Source organism: Pterocles gutturalis, unplaced genomic scaffold, assembly GCF_000699245.1.
Source record: "Pterocles gutturalis isolate BGI_N339 unplaced genomic scaffold, ASM69924v1 scaffold21515, whole genome shotgun sequence".
Lineage (NCBI taxonomy): Eukaryota > Metazoa > Chordata > Aves > Pterocliformes > Pteroclidae > Pterocles > Pterocles gutturalis.
The window spans coordinates 19,283-42,068 of NW_010146543.1; the positions used below are offsets into that span (position 1 = coordinate 19,283).

Sequence of the window (22,786 nt, forward strand, 5' to 3'; positions counted from 1 at the left end):
GTATATTGTAAAGCGGGGGGAAGGAGTCCTGTTTAATACTTGTCTTCATACTTTTGAGCGCAGAACTAGAACCACCACTCCCTCCTGAATTTCAGGGGGCAGCTCTTGCCTGGCTGAGGGGTGGTCCCTCCATCGCTCTCCTTAGGAGAGATCTGTCCCAACTCATTCCTTCCATGTCATTAATCTGACCATTAATTAATACTATTACTGATTACAGGAGATATCCAAAAGCTCCAGTTAGAAGTAGGAGCACACTGGGCTGGGCATAGCGTAGAGCTTTTTTTGCCAGAGAAATAACAATGTTGAGCTGGAAAAAAACAACAACAGCTTTAGGAAAGAAGAACCAGAGGGTGAAGACAAGAGGAATGGGACCAAAGGCTATAAATCAGGAATTGCCACCTGTCTTAGATAACACCTCTCTGTCCTAAGCATCTGTGCTCTTCAAGGAGAGTTTGGGTTAGGGATATGGCTGGTGACAGTTCCACCCAGGTTAGTCATCAGGACCCACTTTATAGCAATTGGAAGGAATCGGGAATAGATGATAAGCACCCCAAATCCTGGGTAGGACTTAGTTGCCCAAACAGAGCTGTCTGGGGTGAGCTGAAAGACACCTGGGGATCCACAACATCTGCCTGGGACCCACAGGTATGGTACAGGAGACCAGGGGGAGCACAGTGGGATGTCAGAGAAGATCCCCAGGATGCTATCTACCTCTCTCTAGGAAACTAAATCCCATAATCTGTGTCCAGCATTCATCTTACCCACTCTACAGGGCTTTAACTCCAAAAAAAAAAAAAAAAGCATTGATTCATAAATATTAGGGCTAGAAGGTGCTTGGTTTGGAGTCTGACGTCCTGATGCAAGGTTTTCTCTTAGAGAGCACCATCAATGCCATCACCGAAGCAAACCACTGATATTGTCACACTGAACCAGAAAACAGGCCCCAGTAACAGCCCAGCCACCTTTATTCATACCCAAAGCCCTGGCCATTTTCTCAGGTGTACTCTGAAGCCTAAGCCATCATTTATGACCGATCAGGGATCCCTACAGCACCCTGAAACCAGAGCAGAAACAGCAAAGGGCACACCTCCTTGGGTTGTGCCCTTTTGGAACAATTTGTGATGCTAAACTATTCAAACACCCTTGAAAATCCTGTCTGCCTTTAGTTGTCTTTAAGGATCAACATGTTTTCTCAAAAGCACGGAATGACAAAACAGTGAGTGTGTTGCAAAAAGCTTTTGTGAAGAAAGAAAAAAACTTATTCCAGGAGATGCAGTTTGTAAAACACTATGTTTAGCAGCTATATAATAGCAGCATTTTCTGGCAGTTGAACATCACGTTCCTTCTCAAAAGATCCTAAAGCATTTTGTAAACACTTTCAACATATGGCCAAGTGTAAAATAGCACCAGGAGAAAAAAGAAAAAAAAAAAAAAAGAAGATCCTGTTTGCAGCCTTCCTTCTGATTTTTTTGCCACCAGCTCACGTGGTCTGTTGCCCTCTCCTTGTATGCCAAGAGGGGATCAGGGCCGTGCTTTCGCAGATTTTTGGACCTGTTGCCAAAGACTGCCACACATAGGCTCAAATCCCTATTACACCAAAACCAAAGAGCATCACCACCAACAGCAACGATGGGCTGACAGACCCATAAGAGGAGCCACTTCTCCCACTACAAATGCAAATCTGCTTTCCCAGCACCACCACCTTGGACTGGTTTGATGGTGCATCAGTGACACTGCCAAAGTCATGCACAGCTCAAAGAACAGCAGAAATCTAAGTCATAATCCAGCCAAACACGCACATGGCTAACCCTAGGGACCACTCATGTCTGTGGAGCAAGCACACAGTTACACACTCCTCACTGATGCATTTCTGTAGAGAAATGCAGGAAACACATAATATTATAATTGCTCGGTGTGCAGTTTACCATGTCCGCCAAAGCAAACATTTCCAGAAGATCTTTAACAGTTGCCAGCTGTCAAACCCTGTGTTTTATATCTCATCTAACACATGACAGTTACAGTAGCATGGAGCCCCAGGCACAATATAGAGACATTATTTCTGTACTGGTTTTGTGAAAAAAAAAATAAATTAAGAAAAGACATTTTTGGATTCAACATTTTTTGCTGGGATCTGGGATTATCCTTGAAGGTCCCACATTCAAATACTGGCTCATCTTGTAAGATCAGACAAGTGTATTCTCATATAGGCTCCTAAAGTCTTTCCTTCATTCATGCTTAAGTCGTTACTAGAGGAAGACATGCTCACAGGCATGGCCAAGCTCTCCTATTTTCCTCCTTAATTAACAGGCACAAGATGGGGTTGATTCTCCCTAAATGGGCAGAAAAAGTGATGCCCACACACAAACCCCTTATTCAGCCTCCTGCCATCCCAGAACCAGTAACAGGGGCTTAGCTAACACCAGGCACTGAATTCAGCCCCCCTTTCACATCAGCTCAGCTTTCACATCACAAATAAAGAAGTCCTGTTGACCTAATCCTGCCTTTTTGTCACGTTTCGCCCCAAAGTAACTCTCCTCTTGGGCCATTCAAGCATTCCAATGGTTTACATTGTCTTCTAAGAGGAACATCTTTGCAAGCTCCAACCACACGGTACAGCAACTGGGATTCTCTGAATTTAAATTTATGACCCTCATGCAATAATTAAAATAAGCGGGTATAAGTCTGGCATGCTGAGAAGATGCAGCGAAACAGCTGTTAGTTATAAACTTTACAAAAAATAAAAAAGGATGTTTTATGAGCCTCATCAGAAACATTCTTCACTCTTTCATATAGACAGGAATAAAATTTACACATTAGGCATTCCCTATTGTGATTTAATCCCCGCCCCACACAATGCATTTTTGATCTTGAAGCTGCAAAAGCAAACTTTTAATAGAGTTGGCGGATTGAAGCGCTGTATGAAACAAATGGCAGAGAATCAAAACCCTCTGCACGCCACTCCCACCACAACATGGGGCTTCTCAAACCCATATTCGTGCCGAAAGCTAACACACAAATCTTCCCACTTCTCCCAGCCCAGCACAGCCTTCGCATCGCAAGTAAATGAGCCACTGCCCGGGCCATTAGCAAAGCACTCCCCAATTCATGTTGCTAATTCAAGTACATCTTAGATGGGTGAGGAGCCTGGATTCCTCGCAGAAAGCTGCCAGGACATCAATGGGGCACGGTGGGTGCCTTCTTCCAATGGCATGGGTATTTTAGGATGCCCCAGTGCAACGGTACTCATGAGCAAGGACAGAACCCAGAAGGTCACCAGGCTGCATGAGCCAAGAGCAGTGGTGGGGAGGGCACCGTGGTCCACCAGGTCCCCAAGCAGGAGGTGACACCAGAGGCAGGGCACACACCTCCCTGAGCATCCTCTTGCGGCCGCGCTGCCCACCCCACTGCAACGAGGATGAAACTGTTAGAAACCAGACGGGCACAGCTAGAAATCAGGATTATCTAGAGCCGTCATGATTAATAGCAGTGTAGATTTGGACAGGAAATTAAAGCTGGTGCCTCAGGGCTGAAGCACATCTCTATCTATTAAAAACCAGAATGAGGGGGGAAAAAAAGAAAAAAAAGAATGTGGGAGCAAAATTATCTCCCACTTCCACTACAGGTCCCTGCCTTGTGGCTCCTGATCAGATGAAAATTTTGATGCAAGGCTCAGAGAAAGCTGGCTAGTTGATGGCAACTTTCATATTCGTAGCCCTGCATTTTCACGGCAGGACACATTAAAAATAATGTTGGAGAAATCAGTGCTGACTGACCCCAGCCCCTATAAACACTGACTGCAAGAAATCAGTTCTCAGAATGGAAAGTCCGCACATAAAACTGCATTTTATACAAACATCTCACTTGTGACCTTTCGCAGTGATGTATTAGAGCAACGGCCTTTCCTGCAAAAATTTAACATAAGCCACTAACGCCGCATGGTATTTATTCATCAGGGGTTCTGTAAGAGAAGGAAAAATGTGCGTCTTTTACCTTGAACACTTCCATTGGAAGAGGAAAATTTGCTGCATCATTAAGGGATTTTTCCAGAGCACATTTCCACTCAGATATAGTCTTCAGAGAATAGATATCTAAAGCGATGACAACAGAAAAAACAACAAAACCAAGAGGTGACTGTTTGGAGATCAAACATTTTTGAAAGACTCAAGTTCCTATGTCACAAAAATGGATAGTACAAGTGAAACGAACAGTGTGTGTATTCCAAGCTCTACGGGGCGGATAAATTAAACACAAAAGCAACGAGCAGGGGTATGTTTGAGGAAGACTGTGTTTTATATCCTGAAGTAAAACCCAGAAAAATATACATTGTTCATTTTCTGCTGAAGAAATGAGAATCGTAGTTGAAAATAACAAAAACTCTCCTTTGATTTTCAATTCTCAAAATAACTGATGTCTTCCAGTTTGAGCAGCCTCAGGTCTTCAGCCAATATTAGTTACATTTGAACAAAGGCAGAAATAACTTTACCATGGCTTCTGTTCATTGGAAAGTCTTATTTTATTATTATTTTTTATTGTGGAGTTGGGTTGGGGTTTTTTTGTGGTGAATGGGGGTAGATGTGGGAAGGAACATTTCAGCCAGATCTCTACCCAGACTCATTTGTTGGTACCACACTCAAACCGGACTATCACACCAATTCAAAGACTTACACTTAACGAATTTTCATCACTATACTTTTAGGCAACACCTTTGTGCAGATTCACATTGCTTTCACAGAGTTTCTTTAAATAGGCTTAATATTATTAAATCATTGTATTAATAAGCCCTTTGTGGTTCAGCGCAGTGAAATGCCTACGAATCGTCAAACAAAACAATGTAGGAAACAATAGCATGACGAAGAACATTATATTGGATTTACTTCTGCCCTAGAAAACATATTGTTATACTGCACATAACAAGTTATTGCAGAACATTCATATCAAAGTCTCAAAGAGACAAGATAGGTAGACAGATCACAACAATTGTTAAAATGGAAATGAACATTTACTCAATAATAAACTTGAAACTTTACACAGAGTGAACAGTGTGAAGCTTTTCTTTTGTCTGTTTGGCTTCACACACTTACAGCACAGTTCAATTTGGCCCAATTTGCATTTAAATCCTGTACAGCTAATAACCATATATATTTACTAGCTAGCAAAGATTTACTGCTGTATCTCACAATTCTGAAGGAGGAAATAAAAAATGTGTATAAAAAAAAAAGGAATTGGCAAGCACTGTTTTCACCTAGAACTGATGGTACGAGGGAATTTTATGCTCTGATCTGAACAGATTTAAGACCTTATCAAAATAGGATTTGCAGAATCACTCACTGGAAGTGGATGTATTTATACTTCCACTATATCAAACCTTGCTACTCCAGAACAGGCATCACGGATATGTACATGAATTTAAACACACTTAAAGGGAAAGGTTAACCTTTCAGGGCTGTATTTTTAATTCCTCAACTGTTTGGCTATTAAGAGCAATATATATTTCAAGTCTTTGTTGGCAGCACATGCAGCAGGCACAAGTGTTAAGAAGTGCATTCTTGATCTAATTGTTCATTATTTTATAGCCTTGTTGCTCCAGTTCTCCCTCACTCGCAGGAGCTCTGATTAGCCTGAAGCATAGGGAGGGAAAGGATTCACCTTATTTCTTCCTTTTTGGCTTAAACGATGCCAAACAGGGAAATACTCAATACAACACGGCTGCAGCCAGGCTGTTGTTTCAAATAACAAAAAGTCTGAGTTTTGGAAAATGCACCCCTGCTCCCTGGCCAGAGCAAGCTGAAAGCAGACCCTCGCTTTCTACCGTGATGACAGTGAAGCATAGGAGAGAAGAAAGTGACATTTGGGGCGACTTTTTGCCCCAAGTCAGTGAAAACAAGCAGCAACTTCTTTGGGCAGAGTCAACAAACTTGGAGAGAGGAAGATAATTCCAATGGTTTCAATCACCAGGAAGTAATATCATATGTGCTTTTAATTAGTGGCAGCTAGCTTAGGCCAGCAAGTATACGGACACTAAATTGCACGGTTAAAAGAGCATAAAGCATTTTGTTTAAGTGATAAGGTTGCAGGTAATTGAGCAAAGTGTACCGTGTCAATTTGTATTTAGGTTAACAAGCAGTGAGCAATTAAAATGACTGCCAATTTGTCTTTAAATAGGAAGTAACATAAAATGAGATGATCTTTTCCTGCATAAGCAGTTGAGACAAGACCATCAGTGGCTCTGTGCCAAGCAGCCTATGCCAGTTTGCACTAGGAGGGGATTCAGATATTCATCTGAGGGGAAAAATATGCTACGACCCCTTTGCCTCAGTTGAAAGAGCTCACGGGATACACAAAGCCCATGAAAGTTCCCATTTGGAGAAGACAGCCAGGATGCTATTCCGTAAGGACCCTCTTGCCCATTCTTTTACATTAAGTGGGTGCTAGCATGTGGATGCCTTTAGAAAAGAGACTTCTTCAAACAAAATGCTGTAGACATTTGGATCCATGCGATCTCTATATGAGATGCTCTGCATCGTTGAAAGACTGACCTCAAACTGCTGTGCAAGGAGAACCCCAACCTGGCATACCCCAGAGGTGGATCAACACAGAAAAATCACAGCCCAGACACAAGGGGAAATAATGCTGAAGGTGCATAAGCAGCATCCTAGCCAAGGGTAGGCAAAGCACCGTAACAACCTCCAGAACTGACGTGCAACTGAACATCCCCATTTGATAGCAATTGAACACACAGGCTGATTTGGGAGGAACTGCATGTCCTCAGTGTCTCTTCAGAGGAGACTGACAACAGCTTTGACATACAGTCTAAGGCTGTTCCTGTTATCAATCAAGGAGTCACCTCAACTGGCTTCAGATGTTCAAAAGTTTGACAACCAGGTCTGTTCTCGCTGCTCTCAACCCTCTGAGTGGAAAAAATGGGCTTATGAAGATGTCATTTCACCTGCCCTAGGTTAGACACGTCTTAGGCATCCCCTGTCTCTATTGATCATAAAGAGAAAGCAATAACTCCTGCTGACCTGTCTTTTCGATGCCTACACTATGGCAGGTGAATCTAATCCCTGATGTGTCAAAAACCAAAATACTGCCCACAAACTCTCGCTCCTTCCTAAGAAGGTCCACACTAGTGACACCAAAGATCTTTTTAGTCCAAGTCCTGTTTATTATACAAGTCACCAGGAAGGATGTAAGCAGGCAGGGATGTGTCTCTGGGCACACTCTCCTGGCCTGGGGTCCTTAGGAAATCACACCCTGTGACAGTTTCTGGTTTAGCAGCTTCAGCCCTGAGATTCATTAGAGCTGCCTGCTGCCATCCTGACAACTCACTACGGCTTCCCTGCCTCCTTGCTCCAAGATTTCATTTGCAGACTCTTGAATTTGAAAAAGATCCCTTAAGACCAGTCCTTTGGCTTTTTCCCTTTTCTTCCTCTGGGTTAATGTGATACCACAACGGCCTCAAAAGCTTTGTTCATCCATTGTGCTTTATGATGTTGATGTTAGGTGAACACCAAATGGCCAATATAGTCCACTATGTCAGAAACGGAACAACCAGGATTCCTGCCTCCAGAACCTCACCAGATTTGCCCAGATTTTGGTCTGGCTACTCTCTGGAGTGCAGAGCCTGACAAATGGGTAGACCAGAAGGGGGGATCAAAGAAAGATCCTTGGGAGCAGTGTTCAGGAGAGGACTTGCGAGAAGACGGAAGGGTTCAGACCCAAAAGGTCTTTTCTCAGCAAACTCTGATGAGACACAACTCCAGGAAATGTAAAGTAATGACCAATGGAAGTCAGGAAGAAGATCTGGGGCACTGAGTTCATTAATAACAAAATTTACTAAAAAGTGAATAACCAGAGAAATGCCAACGAGATGAAACAGATATCAGACGAAGACAGATGAGAACAAAAGAAATTTTAGAAGCAGGCAAATCAAGGAGGGGGGAGAAGAAACGTAAACAACTTGAGCAAATAAAGAGTCCAGTAACAAGTTTAGAGACAAGACAACTGAAAAAAATGAAAAGAAGAAAAAAGGTGTGTGGGGGGTGGGGGGGAAGGGTGGGGAATCCACAGAGAAGGAAGCACAAGTGGCTAAAAGGAGGAAAAAGTAGAAAGAGAATGGAGTAAACAAAGACGATGCACAAATCTCATTTGGGACATTTCTCTATTGATTCACCAAACCTATGCAGGCCAAGAGGGTTCAAAGATAGTCAATAAAAAAGTGTTTCTCTGTTACACAAGTACTTTGTAAAATAACAGAGTGAGTGATATTCATGCTCTCCAGCATTCGCATCTAATTTAGAAGTGATGGGGAACATTGATCCCTATCTATCAGTGAAGAAAAAGACATGCTTCCAAAAAGCATTTGAGACCCCAAGTTAGAACCAAGTCCCAGACAGACTTTGAACATGACAATCGCACTTATCGGGGTAACCTCTCTGTATCAGGTGCAATGGACAGAAGCCACATCAGAAATACCTACCCAAAGGAGGGCTATCTTTCTCCTATTGTTTGACACTCATGGAAAAACTTCACCCACAACACAAGGAAAATGAGGCATGGACAAGTTGTTCACCTACACAGGAAAATGTGGAATAGGTCTGCTGGGCCAAAACGTGTGCATTAACCAAGAAAGCACCTTATCTCTCAAGGGAAACAGCAGTCCTGGTCTTCTGGCCTGGAGCTGCCAACAGCTACTGAATGGGGGGCCACGCTCCACAGGACTTGGCTAACAGCTTTGCGGCCCCAAGTATATGCCACAGCTTTACGAAAAATACAGACGCTGCACACTTTCTGCCCCAAACAAGACCATGCATGCAACAGTTTAAACTGTCATGTTTAACCAGATCCCTAACTCCAAGAGAAGTCAGGTCAACTTGACTCAACCACCTCAAGTCAGGACCATGCAGAGCCAAACATCCTGAGGAGAGAGAAAACAAAATGCCCAGAATCTTTCACAAAGTTTTTAGTAACATTATTGGTGTGGTGGGGATAACTCGCCCTCTCAGTCCACCTCCACCACAATGCCATTTAGCCTGGATGAAAGCACATCTCCAAACCCAGACCCAGAACCTGCCAGTGAATGCCTCTGCAAGCATTTCTCCAGAAGGCTGCAAGCAGCCCTGAGCTTCTCCTCTGTGCTGTGGTCCCTAGGCCTTATCCAGCTTGCTAAACCTCAGTTTTCCCCTACACTCAGCCTTGCACTCCTTCTGGCCCTGCTGGTTTGATCCTGCTCCTTTTGCCAAACCCAGTCCCACGGTTCAGCGTCTGATTCCAGCTGACCCCTGAACTCTGCCCTTACCCAGTCTTGCTTGTGTCCAACTCTGCCTGGCTCCTGCCCCTGGATTTGTGACTTTCAGTTTCTGACCTCAGACTGGCTTAACTGCAGACCCTATCTCGCTCCTTCCAAGCTGGTCTGAACACTACACTCAACTCTAGAGAGCTTCTTCCCCAAGCTGCATCTCCCGATGTCCCAAGGTCTGACGCACTTGTAAAGACTTCACTCCCTTGGAGAAAATGAAAGACAAAATTTGTGGTCTTTTAAATCTGAAAGACCCTTTCCACCCTTACTAAAGGGAATATTTTCTTAGGTTCTACCCATAGACATCCCGTAACTCCTCAATGGGCAGGCTGACATGGACAGGCAGACAAACCCAGCACCCTCACTGCACTTTCTGGCTGGTTACACACAAGGCAGGTCTCATTTGGCAGCCGTACAGCGATGCTACAGCAGAATATGAAAGACCTGTGTTAGAAAGACCATGAGGGTCCCAAAACACTTTCTCCAGCCTTGGGAAATTTCATGGAGGTGTACTGCTACCCAAGAGAAATGTGTGTGGCCATGGAAAGATAAACGGGCAGGAGGTCTTTGGGTGAGGGGAAAGCAAACAGAGCCCAATATATGCTGTGAGGTGTCACCTGGGACTTGATTTGGACAGCAGAAGACTGGCTCCCAGTGAGACCTCCAACAGGATGCCTACAGCATGGCCAGGAGGATGTGGCCACCGTAATGCCATTGAAAAGGGCTGGGCAAGCAGGCACATCCTTGGACTAGCCCCATCAGCTCTGCTTCTTGTTGGAAAAACTGCACAAAACAGTTTTTATTGGACACTGCTTCCTTCCAGGAGCGAGCTAAGCTAAACTGAATTTATTAAATAAATTTAACACAATTTACCTGACCCATTTTGAACCTAAATTAGATGACTCTCACATGCCATCTGTGGTACCACTAGAAACTACTGTCAAAGCAATGTGAATGCTGGAGAAGAAAATAACGAGTTGCAAGAATTTCTCAAAACATCAGCAAACGCCACAAAGGGAGATAATATTTTTAGGAGGCTCTTTACCTGCAGGTGGGTCCATTCTGTATTTATTCTCTTGACACCAACCGACTGGTCGAAGTCTGCAATCCAAGTAAAACAACCACTGGTCATAGGATTCAGTCTCCTCCAATCCCACATAGCGAAGGCGTAATCTTCCTCCAACATTTTCAACCACACTAACTATCCAGTACTGAAAGGGATTCTGGGAATCCTGCAGCTCTATTAAGGAATCAACTGTAATGAGGTCTACAGGGTTTTTTCCTCGCAGAGGCTGTTTGAATAGAAGCAAAACTCCTTATTTTAAACTTTATTTGAAGACTTCTCAAGGAAACAGATGACAGCAGAAGATTATTTTTGTTTTTTCACACCATCATCCAAGCGATCAGCAAACAGTCTGTTCTTCTTCTATTTTACCCAATGTCTTCCAAGTGCAAATTCAGAAGTAAAACAGAAAACAACAGTTGTGCTAATTTCTCAACCGACATCGTCAACAACAACAAAAAAAAGAATAATAAAAGGTAGAACAGCTCATAAGGCGCATCCACTTAAGATGCTCCTGAACAACTCAAAGCCCAGTTACACTGGAAGATTTCAAACCAAATTCTCATTGATTGCAGCTGATAAGAACCAATCACAGGACTGGACACTGGTGTTTACCTAAAAGGCGACTACTTTGCGCAGGACCCTAAAATTTCCCTCTGTGCACTGATTTTTCCCACCAAAAGCTTTATCTCACTCCTTCTGGCACATGGAGCAAATTATTCCCCACTGCCATGGGTGCAAGGGTCTATGGTGGGTACTCCAAAGCCCAAAGCCAATGGCAGGTTCCCAACAGCTTAAGTGGCCTTGGGATAAAAGCCCAAGGCACACAGGATTTGCTGGGTCAAGCCACCATGCCCAGGAAACCCCAGTGAGTTTATTTGCTTATACACTGTATTTTCGGTGATCCCATTTACACATGTGCTTTACACCTGCAAAGCTGCCAACCGCAGGCATTAAAAAATCATGAGATGCTTTGCAGAACGATACCTTTGGGGCTCTGTGTTTTTGTTTTGCGATTGTGAGCATCTCTGTGTTGTCAAGCTTTTTCTCCACTAATGTAACAGTTAGATTTCTTATTTTTTTTAAATGCAAGTTCCCATTCTTATGCAATTTCTTGATTCCTTGGCTTTAAGAACAGTATTAAAAACAGCCCAAGAGTTGGGAGCACTGGTCTCCAAAGGAGATGCTAAGCACAGGCAAAATATATTAAAAACAAGGACTTTCTTTTCCCTGTGTTTTTGTCCCACTTTTACTTAATTAAACAATATAAACCTTTCACAGTATTTTTAAAAATATTAATACTGTAAATCAGAGTAAGTCCAGGATGGTTCTTTCTAGGGGTGGCTGAAAGAAAAAAAAGAGAGGAAAAAGCCTTATTTTTGAAAAAAGTTCTCTTTCATATTGAATTGTGAAAATATTCAACATTTTGAACCGCAACCAATTTTGACTACATCTCTCTTAAGCCAAAAATGCAGGCAAAAGAATGAGAATTTGGTAAAAAATGCAATTAAAATTAGCTATAACCTTATCATATGTACAGTTTTAACCAGCTCTATGATTAATAGATATTTCTCAGAACAATATATTTGCCATTATAAGCCACTCTTCTGTAGTGTAAGTGACAAGCACCTGTATAATCTCTTCAAATATTACTTCACGGCAAAATGCTGTGTCAGAATTTAATAATGTAATAGAAATCTACTTTAATGATATTTTTTTCCTCATACAACTGCTTCATTGCAGCAAAACATTCTTTAATACAAAATGATGGTGTAATAATTTCATTTATTATAATAAATCCCTGGCTGTATAAAAGCGTATATTGCTTCTCTGATTTGTGTGCTAAATTTTAAGGCAACGGGCTGTCACTTATCCCGAGAACTGAATGGCTAAGATTAATAATTGGCTTACATGAAATATTAACCTGTACCATAATGCAAAAAGTCTCTATAGGCATAGCTAGCATGTAAAAATAATAAAAAAAAAAAGATCAGTACATATTGATTTAACAGCATAACAACAATCTGCAGCGCTCACGAACAGCAAATCTGTCGACAGGGGGTTACATACATCACACAACACAGACAGCACTAAGCACATCTATTATCGCATAAAACACCAAAAAAAGGGTCAGAAACTTGAAACAGCCAATGCACTGTTTTCTCCGTCTGCATTTCTGCCTGGGGCTGCCTCTTTTCTCTACCTATGGAAAGGGAACAGAGAGGTTCGCGATGGCATTGGCATACACCAGAGATGGGTGTTGGACACCACCAGCTTTTTGCCTGTGTCACCTGGGAGTGGTCCAGGAACAGGGATGCAGCAGACCTGAGGATGTGCATTATTTTGGGCATGTAAGGGCTGTTCAGATAACAGGCTGAAGGAAAAAAAAAATAAAAATTCCTGATGGTATTAATTCTCCCTGCCAGGCAGCTCATACTGCACAGGGATATGGAAAAAAGGATGCAGCTGTGGCTGGTGGGAGTGACTAGGGACAAAATGATCAAAAATGGTGCCTGGATGCAAACCTGCTTCCAAAAAGCCAACATGAGTGTTTACACAAAGGTAAACCACCTGTATGACCTCAGTCCCAGCCTAAATACAAAGGCGCAGAGAGAATTATGTCCTGCAGGGAGGCTGTCTCCTCTCCAAATGCCCACGCAGCATCCCCAGGAGAGCAGGGCAGGTCCTGACGGAGAAGGTGCCCGGGTCCCACAGTTTCAAGGTGAACGTGCGGGATTTTTGTCCAAGATCTCAAGGCAAGCTGAGGCTGCCCCAGGTGCAAGTCACCGTGTGAATACGCTGCACAGACTGGGCTCTTGGCCGTAGGGGTGCATCTGAAAAACCAGCCCCTTCTCTCCTGACTGACCACGATGGAGACCACCCCACTCAACTCCCCAGCTAAATCTGAGTGCTGTGTTCAAGTGGAGGGAATGTCCTAGGGCGGGAGGGGGGCAATTTCCATATATATATGAATCTGACAGTGCTCTCCATCAGCCTTCCAGTACCTAAAGGGGGCTACAGGAAAGATGGGGAGGGACCCTTGATCAGGGGGTGTAGTGATAGCAAGAGGGGTAACGGTTTTAAGCTGAAAGAGGGGAGATGTAGATTAGATATTAGGAGGAAATGTTTTCCTGTGAGGATGGTGAGGCAGTGGCCCAGGCTGCCCAGAGAAGCTGTGGATGCCCCATCCCTGGAGGGGTTCAAGGCCAGGCTGGATGAGGCTTTGAGCAACCTGGGCTAGTGGGAGGTGTCCCTGCCCATGGCAGGGGGGTTGGAACTGGATGATCTTTAAGGTTCCTTCCAACCCAAACCATTCTGTGATTCTATGAGAACCTACTAAAACCCCTCTCCAACCTGTGTCCTGACCCAAAAGCTCAGGTTATTGGTTTGGTGAATCTAATGGAGCACTGCAGGGCTGTGTCCTCCTTCCTACGGACTCCCTCAATGGTCTTCTTCACCACACAGACTTTTCTGAGTACCCAACTTTCTAAGCATCACCCTCCAGCCTAAAGGCAAAACAAACTACCCATCACCAGGTCAGAAGCAGAGCCAGAAGAGTCAAGGCAACATTTCCACCAACTTTTGGCCAGCGTTGAATTGGACCCTGCTGCCAGCACACAGACACTGTAAGCACACAGCCCTACACATCGGGAGCGCAAACACAGCTTCAGCATGCACATCACGACACCGTAACGGAGAGAAACTGCAATCTAATACATACGCCTTCCAGTAAATTTGCAGGTGCCGTCCGGGCGCCGGTCAAATCATGGATGAGAAACTCTGTCCAGTCCATGTATTTCTCTTTGATTGCTGGGGAGGGTGAGGAAAGAAAAGAAACGCTTAGCACAGCAGACTGCAATGGACTTGCCACATGTATTTTAGAGACATCTCCTTGGGGTTTACCAGCTCTAAAGTTTCGGATACAATTGCAACCCAGACCAGGAGAAAAGCTGGTTTGTTGTCCAGTTCCTTGGGCAACCCGTGCACATGGTTGCCTCCCAAAATAAGGGAAAGTGTTGCTCCACCGTAGCCATTGATGGTGATTTACAACAGCGTGCCTTATCACCTCCATCTCTCCCATTCAGAACTGGCCACTGCTGGTGTAACCACTCGTTACCTCCTTACCACATGGGCTCAGATACGATTTACAAAGTCCCTTTGTATGTTTGCTAATGACCTCACATTAAAAAAAAAAGACTGTGCAAACTTTCAGATCCTCAGCACGACAACAGAAACTCCAGGTGCTTGGCCCCACAAAGCACCAGAATCAACCCTGAGAACATCGTATGTCAGCTACCAAGTCAATACACCTGCAAGAAGACTTAAAGAATTTATCAGGAACTTCTATTACATTAAAAAAAAAATAATAATGTTAGAGCAAAACACTGTAAGCCTGTGCCACTTTAGGGATCCATATCCACATAGTTCTATAAGATTTGAACTGAAATCTATAAATGTTGCCTCTGGGATTCAAATTCTGGTTGAATTCTTGCTGAAACCAGTAAAAGTTGGGCACCAAAAGGCAATTCAGCAAATCTCAGCTTCAGAGATTCAGATGCCTCTTCAAGCATGTTGTGCATTTGCAGTCAGAAACCCAGAAATTTTATTTCCACCCGCTTGTCCATGGGAATTAAATTACATCAGAAAGAGTTTTCTCTCCCAAAAGATCTTACTTATATGTTAGACAAACCACAGTAATATAGTTACGTTGCTAACACAACACCACCTATGGAAAGGAAAAATCACAAGCATTTGAAAATTAAAACATTTCCTCTGAACAAATAACTGGAGACATGGCTTAAAGACCACTGCCACACAGGGGAGGCCACGAAGGGCTGTCATTAACCAGCGTAGGTCCAAAATAATTAAATGATAGCAGCATTCATCTTTTGCTCAAAGGAAGTGGAGTCCTTTGCTCCACACTTTAGGGAAATACCATGTTAGTCAACCAAAAGCAATCCAGCCTTTCACACAAATCAGAGTGGGATATCCAAATGTTTTTAAAAGCTCGGTGACGGTGACTTTGCAGCACTTCGCAGGGATGGGTGTCAGCTGCCACCATGCCTTGACAATGCAGAACCTGAGCTGTGGGACCTCTGAGAAGGTGCAACCTCAGCGGTTAGAGCAGGACATGCACACAGCAACACGAGCACAAATATTGCCACCACTACCTCCAGACGAGGAGACCAAACCTGAGCCTTCTCGAAACGCACCCGCAAGCCATCGGCTGCCAAACACTGAATTAAAGAAATTCATAGAGGGAGCACTGGGTTTGCCCAAGGACAGTTATACGACATTGTCACAAAACATGCTGATGGTTGGGTTTGCTTCCTGCGTGGGTGTCTGGCACACTTGGACTGTGGCCCATACGCAGTTTATACCCTCAATACCTTATGCAATGCATACAGCTGGCCACAGACAGACAGAAGCCGTGCCCAACAGACCATACATCAGACCTCATTTCTGAGTTGTGCTCCTTCCCCAAAAGCCAGTTCTCCCAATGTCACTTGAACTATACACTCAGGTTATAGACCTAAATTACTTTCAAAGTGCATTTAAATGTATTTAAAATTAGCCAACTTTAACGTGATGGACTTGAGCATCTATAAAATAAAACCTGAGCTAGCCTGGAATGGCTCTAAGGCTTTTGCAGCACTGATTTTACATGATTTCCAGGAGATTGATGACCTTCACATTATTTAAGATGAAGGAATAGCCTGAGAAGAAATGGTTTATAGATGACGCTTTCTCTCTCAACATTCCTGTTGCGTACACCTCATCAGTTCCTGTCCACCTACATTAGGATAACGAAAACAAGCTTAATTTCGGCATCAGTGAGAAGATAGTAATTGCTGTAATGAATAAAACCGGAGTCCCTCTCGTTCAGACTCCTGCCTCTCGCTGTGAACAGCACCGGGTGCATCCCAGAAAGGTGCAAGCTGAATTTCATTTTGGCTCGTACCCACAAAGTTGTCAGCCAAATTTTCAATGCCAGAGCTTCATTACTAAGGAATGACAAATGTGATAAAAAAACCCCACAGTTCGAACCTTCAAAGCTGGCACGAGGAGGGGGGAAAAAAAAAAGGGATTTTCAAAGTTGACAACAGATTTCAGGGGCCTCCATTTCCAGATTCCTGATTTGAGATGTCGTACCAGTGCCTGATTTACAAATCCTGCTGTCTGCCAGACCGTCCCCCTTCTAATGAGTCTCAAAAAAACCCTCTTGTCCTTTATAAAAGACTTGCACCTCACAACTTTTTGACACCTAAATAAGGTGGGGCCCCTCTCCACATTCAAATCCAGATTACAGGCTTCCAAAGTCCAAAAGTGCCAAGGTGATCTTTGTTTTCAGACCAGACTCAGCTGAAAAAAACAAGCTATTCCCAGTTTCTGAGTGGTTTCAGAGCTATCCTCCCCAAATAAACCTAATATTTGTTGTTTTGCTTTATTTTCTTCTTCTTTTGCAGTGTAGATGAAGGGACTCTGAAACCTCTGAGAGAGAAAAGATTGCACTGGAAGTTTTAGGAACAGGGATTTGCATTTTTTTCTGTGCCTATAGAGTGCAATCACCCTTCTCAGTACTCCAGTTCAAGTCATTACAATGCAAATATTAACTTTTAGCAGTAATGAAGTGTATCTGAATCATCATGATACCTGCAAAAGCTTTCGAGGACCAAGCAAAATGTTAAACAAGAATATTCAAACAAAGGAAAATCTGCTGGGTAAATGAGAATAGCTGTCAGTGTAACACATGGGTGCCCAACCTGAGCATCCATCTCAAGTAACGCTGACGCTTCTCTGGTGTATCAGCCTCAGCACCTGTGAACTGAAGCACTGATTTTCAATTGCTAATTCACATTTCCACTTGTTAGCTACAGGAAAAAACCCACCTGAACCTCTCCTACTGCAGACAAGCTGGAAGAACTCTGCTTTTAGAGCCCATCTGCAGCTCACTGGTCAACTGGTAGGATGGGAAGGTGGACAGGACAAAGGATCCTACTCCATGGGGACCTAAGCTCCACTCGTATTGCTACTTTCAAAACAATTTTTCCTTCCTTAAATAACTTCAGTGAGTCAGCGGTGGTCTACGGGGCTCAGATATCCATGTCTTCTCTACTGTCCAGTGGATCCCTCTTCCCACAAGACCTCTGCGAACTTCCCCCACCCAGAACCTGTCAAGCTGAATGCACCTCTGGGATCTCAGCTAACATCTCTGGTGCAGGGGAAACACATGCATGAGAAATAAAGCAAAATAAATCATCAGTCCTTTCAAAGAGAACCGTGTCATGCAGGGAGGTAGGTCCTTCTACAAAAGCCAAAAGTCACATAGGACAAAATGTGTTCTTCAGCCCTTCAAATGGCAATACTCTGATGAGCCCTCTCCAACCACGAACTGTGACGGGCACAAGCAGTAATTCAGAAGCGCATGATTAATCTCACCCTAATTCATGCCACCCTGGCTCCTGCTGAGCTGCACAGACTCAAAAAGTGATAAAAAAATCTTCATAGTAAGAAAGTCCTTGGTACTTGTGGCTGACTTTTACCAATGCATAAAATCCTCTCCAAGTGGGGCTAAGTAGTGAAAATTACCCGTCCCTTTGCACACCCACCCCTCCCTCAGCAGGCACAGGTCACCTGTGAAGGTGGCACCTTGGAAAGGAACTGTCACCCACACAACGGGGCTCCAAACAGGCCCAACAACAAGAAAGCATCTGAGATACTCTAGTTACATTGAGCCTGCTTTGGAAATTATACCCTAAGCACTGGTGGCTTGCTTGACAAAGACAACAGTAACATAATCACAGAATCACAGAATGGTTTGGGTTGGAAGGGACCTTAAAGCCCATCCAGTTCCAACCCCCTGCCATGGGCAGGGACACCTCCCACCAGCCCAGGTTGCTCAAAGCCTCATCCAGCCTGGCCTTGAACCCCTCCAGGGATGGGGCATCCACAGCTTCTCTGGGCAACCTGGGCCACTGCCTCACCACCCTCACTGGAAAAAACTTCCTCCTAATATCCTAATAATTACATTGATCCTCTAGAGCACGAGGCTTTGATGCTCCACCTACAAGGACACAGCTTGGCCAAGAGTCCCACTATTGCTATGAGCAACAGACCCATCTTACTGCCAGTCCTGTGGTCCTGCACGGGGTCGCTGTGCAGAGAAGGGATCAGTAAGAGGTTGTGCAATGGTCTGAGACCCTGGGGGACAACTGCCATCAAATTATTCCAGTGAGTGGAAACGATTCAAGAGAAGTAGAGACTCAGTAGCAGGAAAAAAAAAAAAAAAAAGACTCAGTTGAGTGATCCCACTGATGCAAAGGCCACAGTGTGAGCTGAACTGAATGATTAAACACTAGATAATCCAGAGAGGAGACAGGTATTCGCAACACCCTCACCATGGAAAAAGCATTGGTCAGAGCTTGCACCGTATTAGACACAGTACAGCCCAAACACAAGGATGCATCGCATCAAGAGATGCTCCCCAAACACCAGTGCTTTTGTAACTGCTTTTTTTTCTTCCAGGTTTAGCAGGCGACACCACAGCCCCATGTGGAGCTGCAGCTTGTGCATGCAGATGTACCTGTTTCCTTTGGATCGGGTTCATTTCGTCTCGGAGCCAGTACGGGTGGTTGTTTTCACATCTCTGCAGCTCTAAGGCCAAATGCTTTAAAGCATCTTCCTGCCACAAAAATGCCACAGAACAACCTGCCTTAGAGCAAAGCAGCCCAAAACAAGAGGCCAGATCTGCACATTACTGGGCCAAGGCGTATCCATACCAGAGCCAACGGTTCTGCTCCAGATTACACTCACGCAGGACTAACTGCACAGAGAGGAAAATCCATCCGGGTCTAGATCACTACAGAAAGCCCTGGGAAAGTTCCCACGTTTCTCCCCAAAGAGCACCAGTTGCTATGCTCAGCACTGGGCTGGGCTGGTTGAGGCTGAGCCTAGGTTTTGCCTCTTCCTAATAGACCTCAGTGAAAATATCCACACCTGCAAAAGTAAAAACCAAGTACCCCTGCTCCGCTGCCGGCTTTGCAGCACAATACCTTTGCGTCTCCCACAGGAAAATGCAAAGCCCTCCTGCCTCCTCCAACGAAAAATACTCATTTCAGAGAGCAGCTTCTAGTTTGGCAGATATGACAGCAGATTCTTACATTAGAAAGAAAAAGGACCCTTCCACATTAAGACTATTTCCGCTGAAGTGACGGTACAGGTGATAAAACTGAGCTCCCCTTCCACAGGGCTGAACTCCATCAAAAAACAGATCGCACCCAATATCCCTCAAATAATAATAATTCTTCCCACTTCTTCCTCTACTCAATTCAACCTGCTCCAAACCTCTGACTCCCATTCCTCTCTCCCTGTTCAATCCCTTGCCATATTCTCCCTTTTACCCATTCTTCTCATTTTCCCAATGACCCCGGGCTGTGGCTGGACCTGACTGCTCCAAACCTGGCCACCGTGGTAGCAGCTGAGGACCAGGGGCTGCTGCAACCCCTGGCTGATGTGCAAAGTACCATGAGCATCGCTCACTGTGCACCATCAGCTGCTCAAAAACAGCCTTTTCCCCTTGGACTGTGTGTGCTGACCATGAAAACCACACAAACACGGGCTGGAAAAGGCCAGAGAGCTGCAACCCTCCATCACCACATCCCCCCTAATCCCACTGACCACATGCCTGAAAGCCAGGACAGCGGCTTCATTCCCACAGCACAACCAGCTGCCCCTGCAATCCTATAAATCTGTGTCCTGCCTTGGCCACAGCATATAACGGGTTCAGATTTATCTTTCTCTCTAGAGAAATAAGAGATTAAAAGAACATTTACAGTCCCATGAAAGCACTGAGTCACAGGCGCTCCATTCAATGAATATGAGATACTATTATCACATTCCCAACTCTTGGGATTTTCTCTAGTCTCCTAGTAGTTGCTGTTTTTTTCTTAAAGACACTTCTCCCAGGGTCATGGGTTTATACAAAAATCCTCATTCCCTTTTTTTTTTTTCTTTCACTGCAAAGCACACAAAAATCCTTGAAATCTGAAAGACTGAGAAGATAAAGGATTAAAAAAAAAAATTAAAAAAAAGATAAAGGAACATGCGTGGGGTTTGTGGTTTTTTTTTTTTGGCCTTTTTATGATCCCCCCCCCCAAACCACTCCCTCGACTGACAAGAGCAAGACTCAGAAATTTGAACTGCTGTGTTCAGTAAAAGAAATGCATAGCAGCAGAAATACCTTATGGGGTTACATATCAAATGATATTCATTTTTTACCATACCTTAAAAAAAAAATTGAAAAAATGCTTTTCATGTTGTGGGTTTTTTAATAACCCAGGATCAGCAGCAACCTGTTGACACTTCTACTGGAGTATCCCTACTGGACCCCATCAACCTCTAAACAACAGAGTTTCAGTTTTCTCATATGTGAAGAACAGTATCTCAAACAGCTTTATAAAATCGTTTAAAACCTTTGGGATAAATCTGTTAAGTGACAACAACCTCATTGTGGCAACTGTTCTTATTATTTCAAATTTAATTCCTTATTAGGACTGGAATGAACAAAAACAGTTAACAAGAGGAATCATGGCTGGACAGGACCTGAGCAATTCTTGTCACTCCATTATGAAATAAACTAAAATATCAGGATGTCATAAAAAATTACATTTTTCTAAACAAGTAACTCAGGATGTTCAAAAGTTTATATGCAGATATTATATATAAATATTTAAGATATGCACATTTTGAAAAGGTAAATAGCATAATGTAAAAATATAGAACCCTTATAATACTGATTTTTTTAAAATTTTAAAGTTGTCACACATTTGATGCAATATATAGTTATAAAAGTCTTAACATATAAATGTTATAACTATGTTACAAAGGTCTAAATGATAGAGTCAAAATGAGATGTCTTTATATCAAAATAACATAGAATGCTAAAACAATTTGTTTAGACTTCACCCATCAAAACAATTTGTCAAAACTGACACATCCTCACAAAATATTTCCATTTTGATAAAACAGCATTTGGACAGAAAACAGTTGAATCCAAACATTTTCCTTTGGCTTGCTGAACTATAGATATCCTTATGAACCAGACTGGATGTGGAAATGGGATGGAAGCGTGAGAGTTGTTCCTGCTTCAGGATCCCTCTACTCCCCTAAGGAAAGGGCTCAGGCTGTGTCTATGCTGCTTTTGAACTACCCCCAGGTCCTTCAGGGCAAGGAACATCCTCTGCTGAATACCCTGCAAAGCCTAGTACAAGATCCCCCATTAGGCATTTCAAAAATAAATTAAATCAAAAATAATAATAAAAAAGCTTCTTAGTGATTTAATGGCATTTTCTAGAAAAATGACTGATCATTTTGGATTCTTATGTGGGCTCCCTGGAAAAAGCCAAATGTGGCTGGAGACATCTTCAAACAACTTTCTTACTTAAAATTTCAAACAATCTTCTGTTCTCACACCAGCAGAGTTCTGTGGTTCGAATCGGATCGCAAAATAATGAAAATGCAGTGCAAAAAAAAGAAAAAAAATGTGCACCAAAAGCTGTTGATCTGATTTCCTAACGATGCAGCCATAAATATCAAGAGAGAGCAACTTCAGAGCTCAGGCATCCCTTTCACCTGTCTTAAATATAGAAGCTTTTAAAGAAAATATTATATATAGGGGATTTTCATGGAAACCAGAAGTTTTCAGCAACTGCGCATCAAAGAATATATGTGCTCAAAACACATTCCTGGAGTCAGCAGCACATTGTGGTCCCATTCATAAGAATTTCCAAGGGGCTAATTAACAGATGCTAGAAGGAGGTGTGATAGCTGTAGCAGAACGAGTAGCTATTTCACACTGTTAGAAGATGCTGCTTTATGCTATCGACTGATCTACTAGCTGTTAGGGCTGTTAATTAACTCATAATTTTTTAACAAATAAAATTGAAAATGTGTAAATTTCAAATTAATGTTATTTCTTCATCCCGCATGAGCTACTTCACGCAATAAGAATATTCTGCACGATTTTTAAATTGTCTTCAAAACACTTTGGCTACCCAAAACACCCTGATCCCATTCCTAAGAGAAGACTACCCATGCTGCACTTTTTATGGCCATGAGCTAGGAGAGGGCCAATGCACAGACTTTAACCCTTGCACACCCAATTCTGCCTGCAAGAGCACCCCTTGATTAGAAAAAGTCAAGAAAAGTAAAACCAAAGAAAGGCATGAACACATGCTTTAGATTCTCACCTGAACAGTCCCCTTGTAGGTTTTTCTATGCAATGAATTTCAGTATAATGCGACTGTTATCCTTTTTGGTGTTATCCAAGGTTTCCAGAAATGATCCACTGATATTCTCTTTGTAAAAAAAAAAAGCAAGTTCATGTGCAAAAAACTGTCTCACTGTCCACAGAAGACTTTACTTCC

At 43.3% G+C, this 22,786-nt stretch overlaps 1 protein-coding gene across 1 annotated transcript in view; it reads right to left on the bottom strand.

Annotated features, from left to right (window-relative positions):
* The window catches only part of LOC104470749 (scm-like with four MBT domains protein 2), a gene marked incomplete at its 3' end in the record, with an annotated part of 66,352 nt that overhangs the window by 16,989 nt on the left and 26,577 nt on the right, over positions 1-22,786 (bottom strand). Inside the window, exons 4-6 of the mRNA XM_010085785.1 lie at positions 14,083-14,171; positions 10,344-10,590; positions 3,991-4,088 (exon numbers count right to left, since the gene is read on the bottom strand). Of these exons, the coding sequence (XP_010084087.1) occupies positions 3,991-4,088; positions 10,344-10,590; positions 14,083-14,171 (434 nt within the window). The remainder of the gene's footprint in view (positions 1-3,990; positions 4,089-10,343; positions 10,591-14,082; positions 14,172-22,786) is intronic.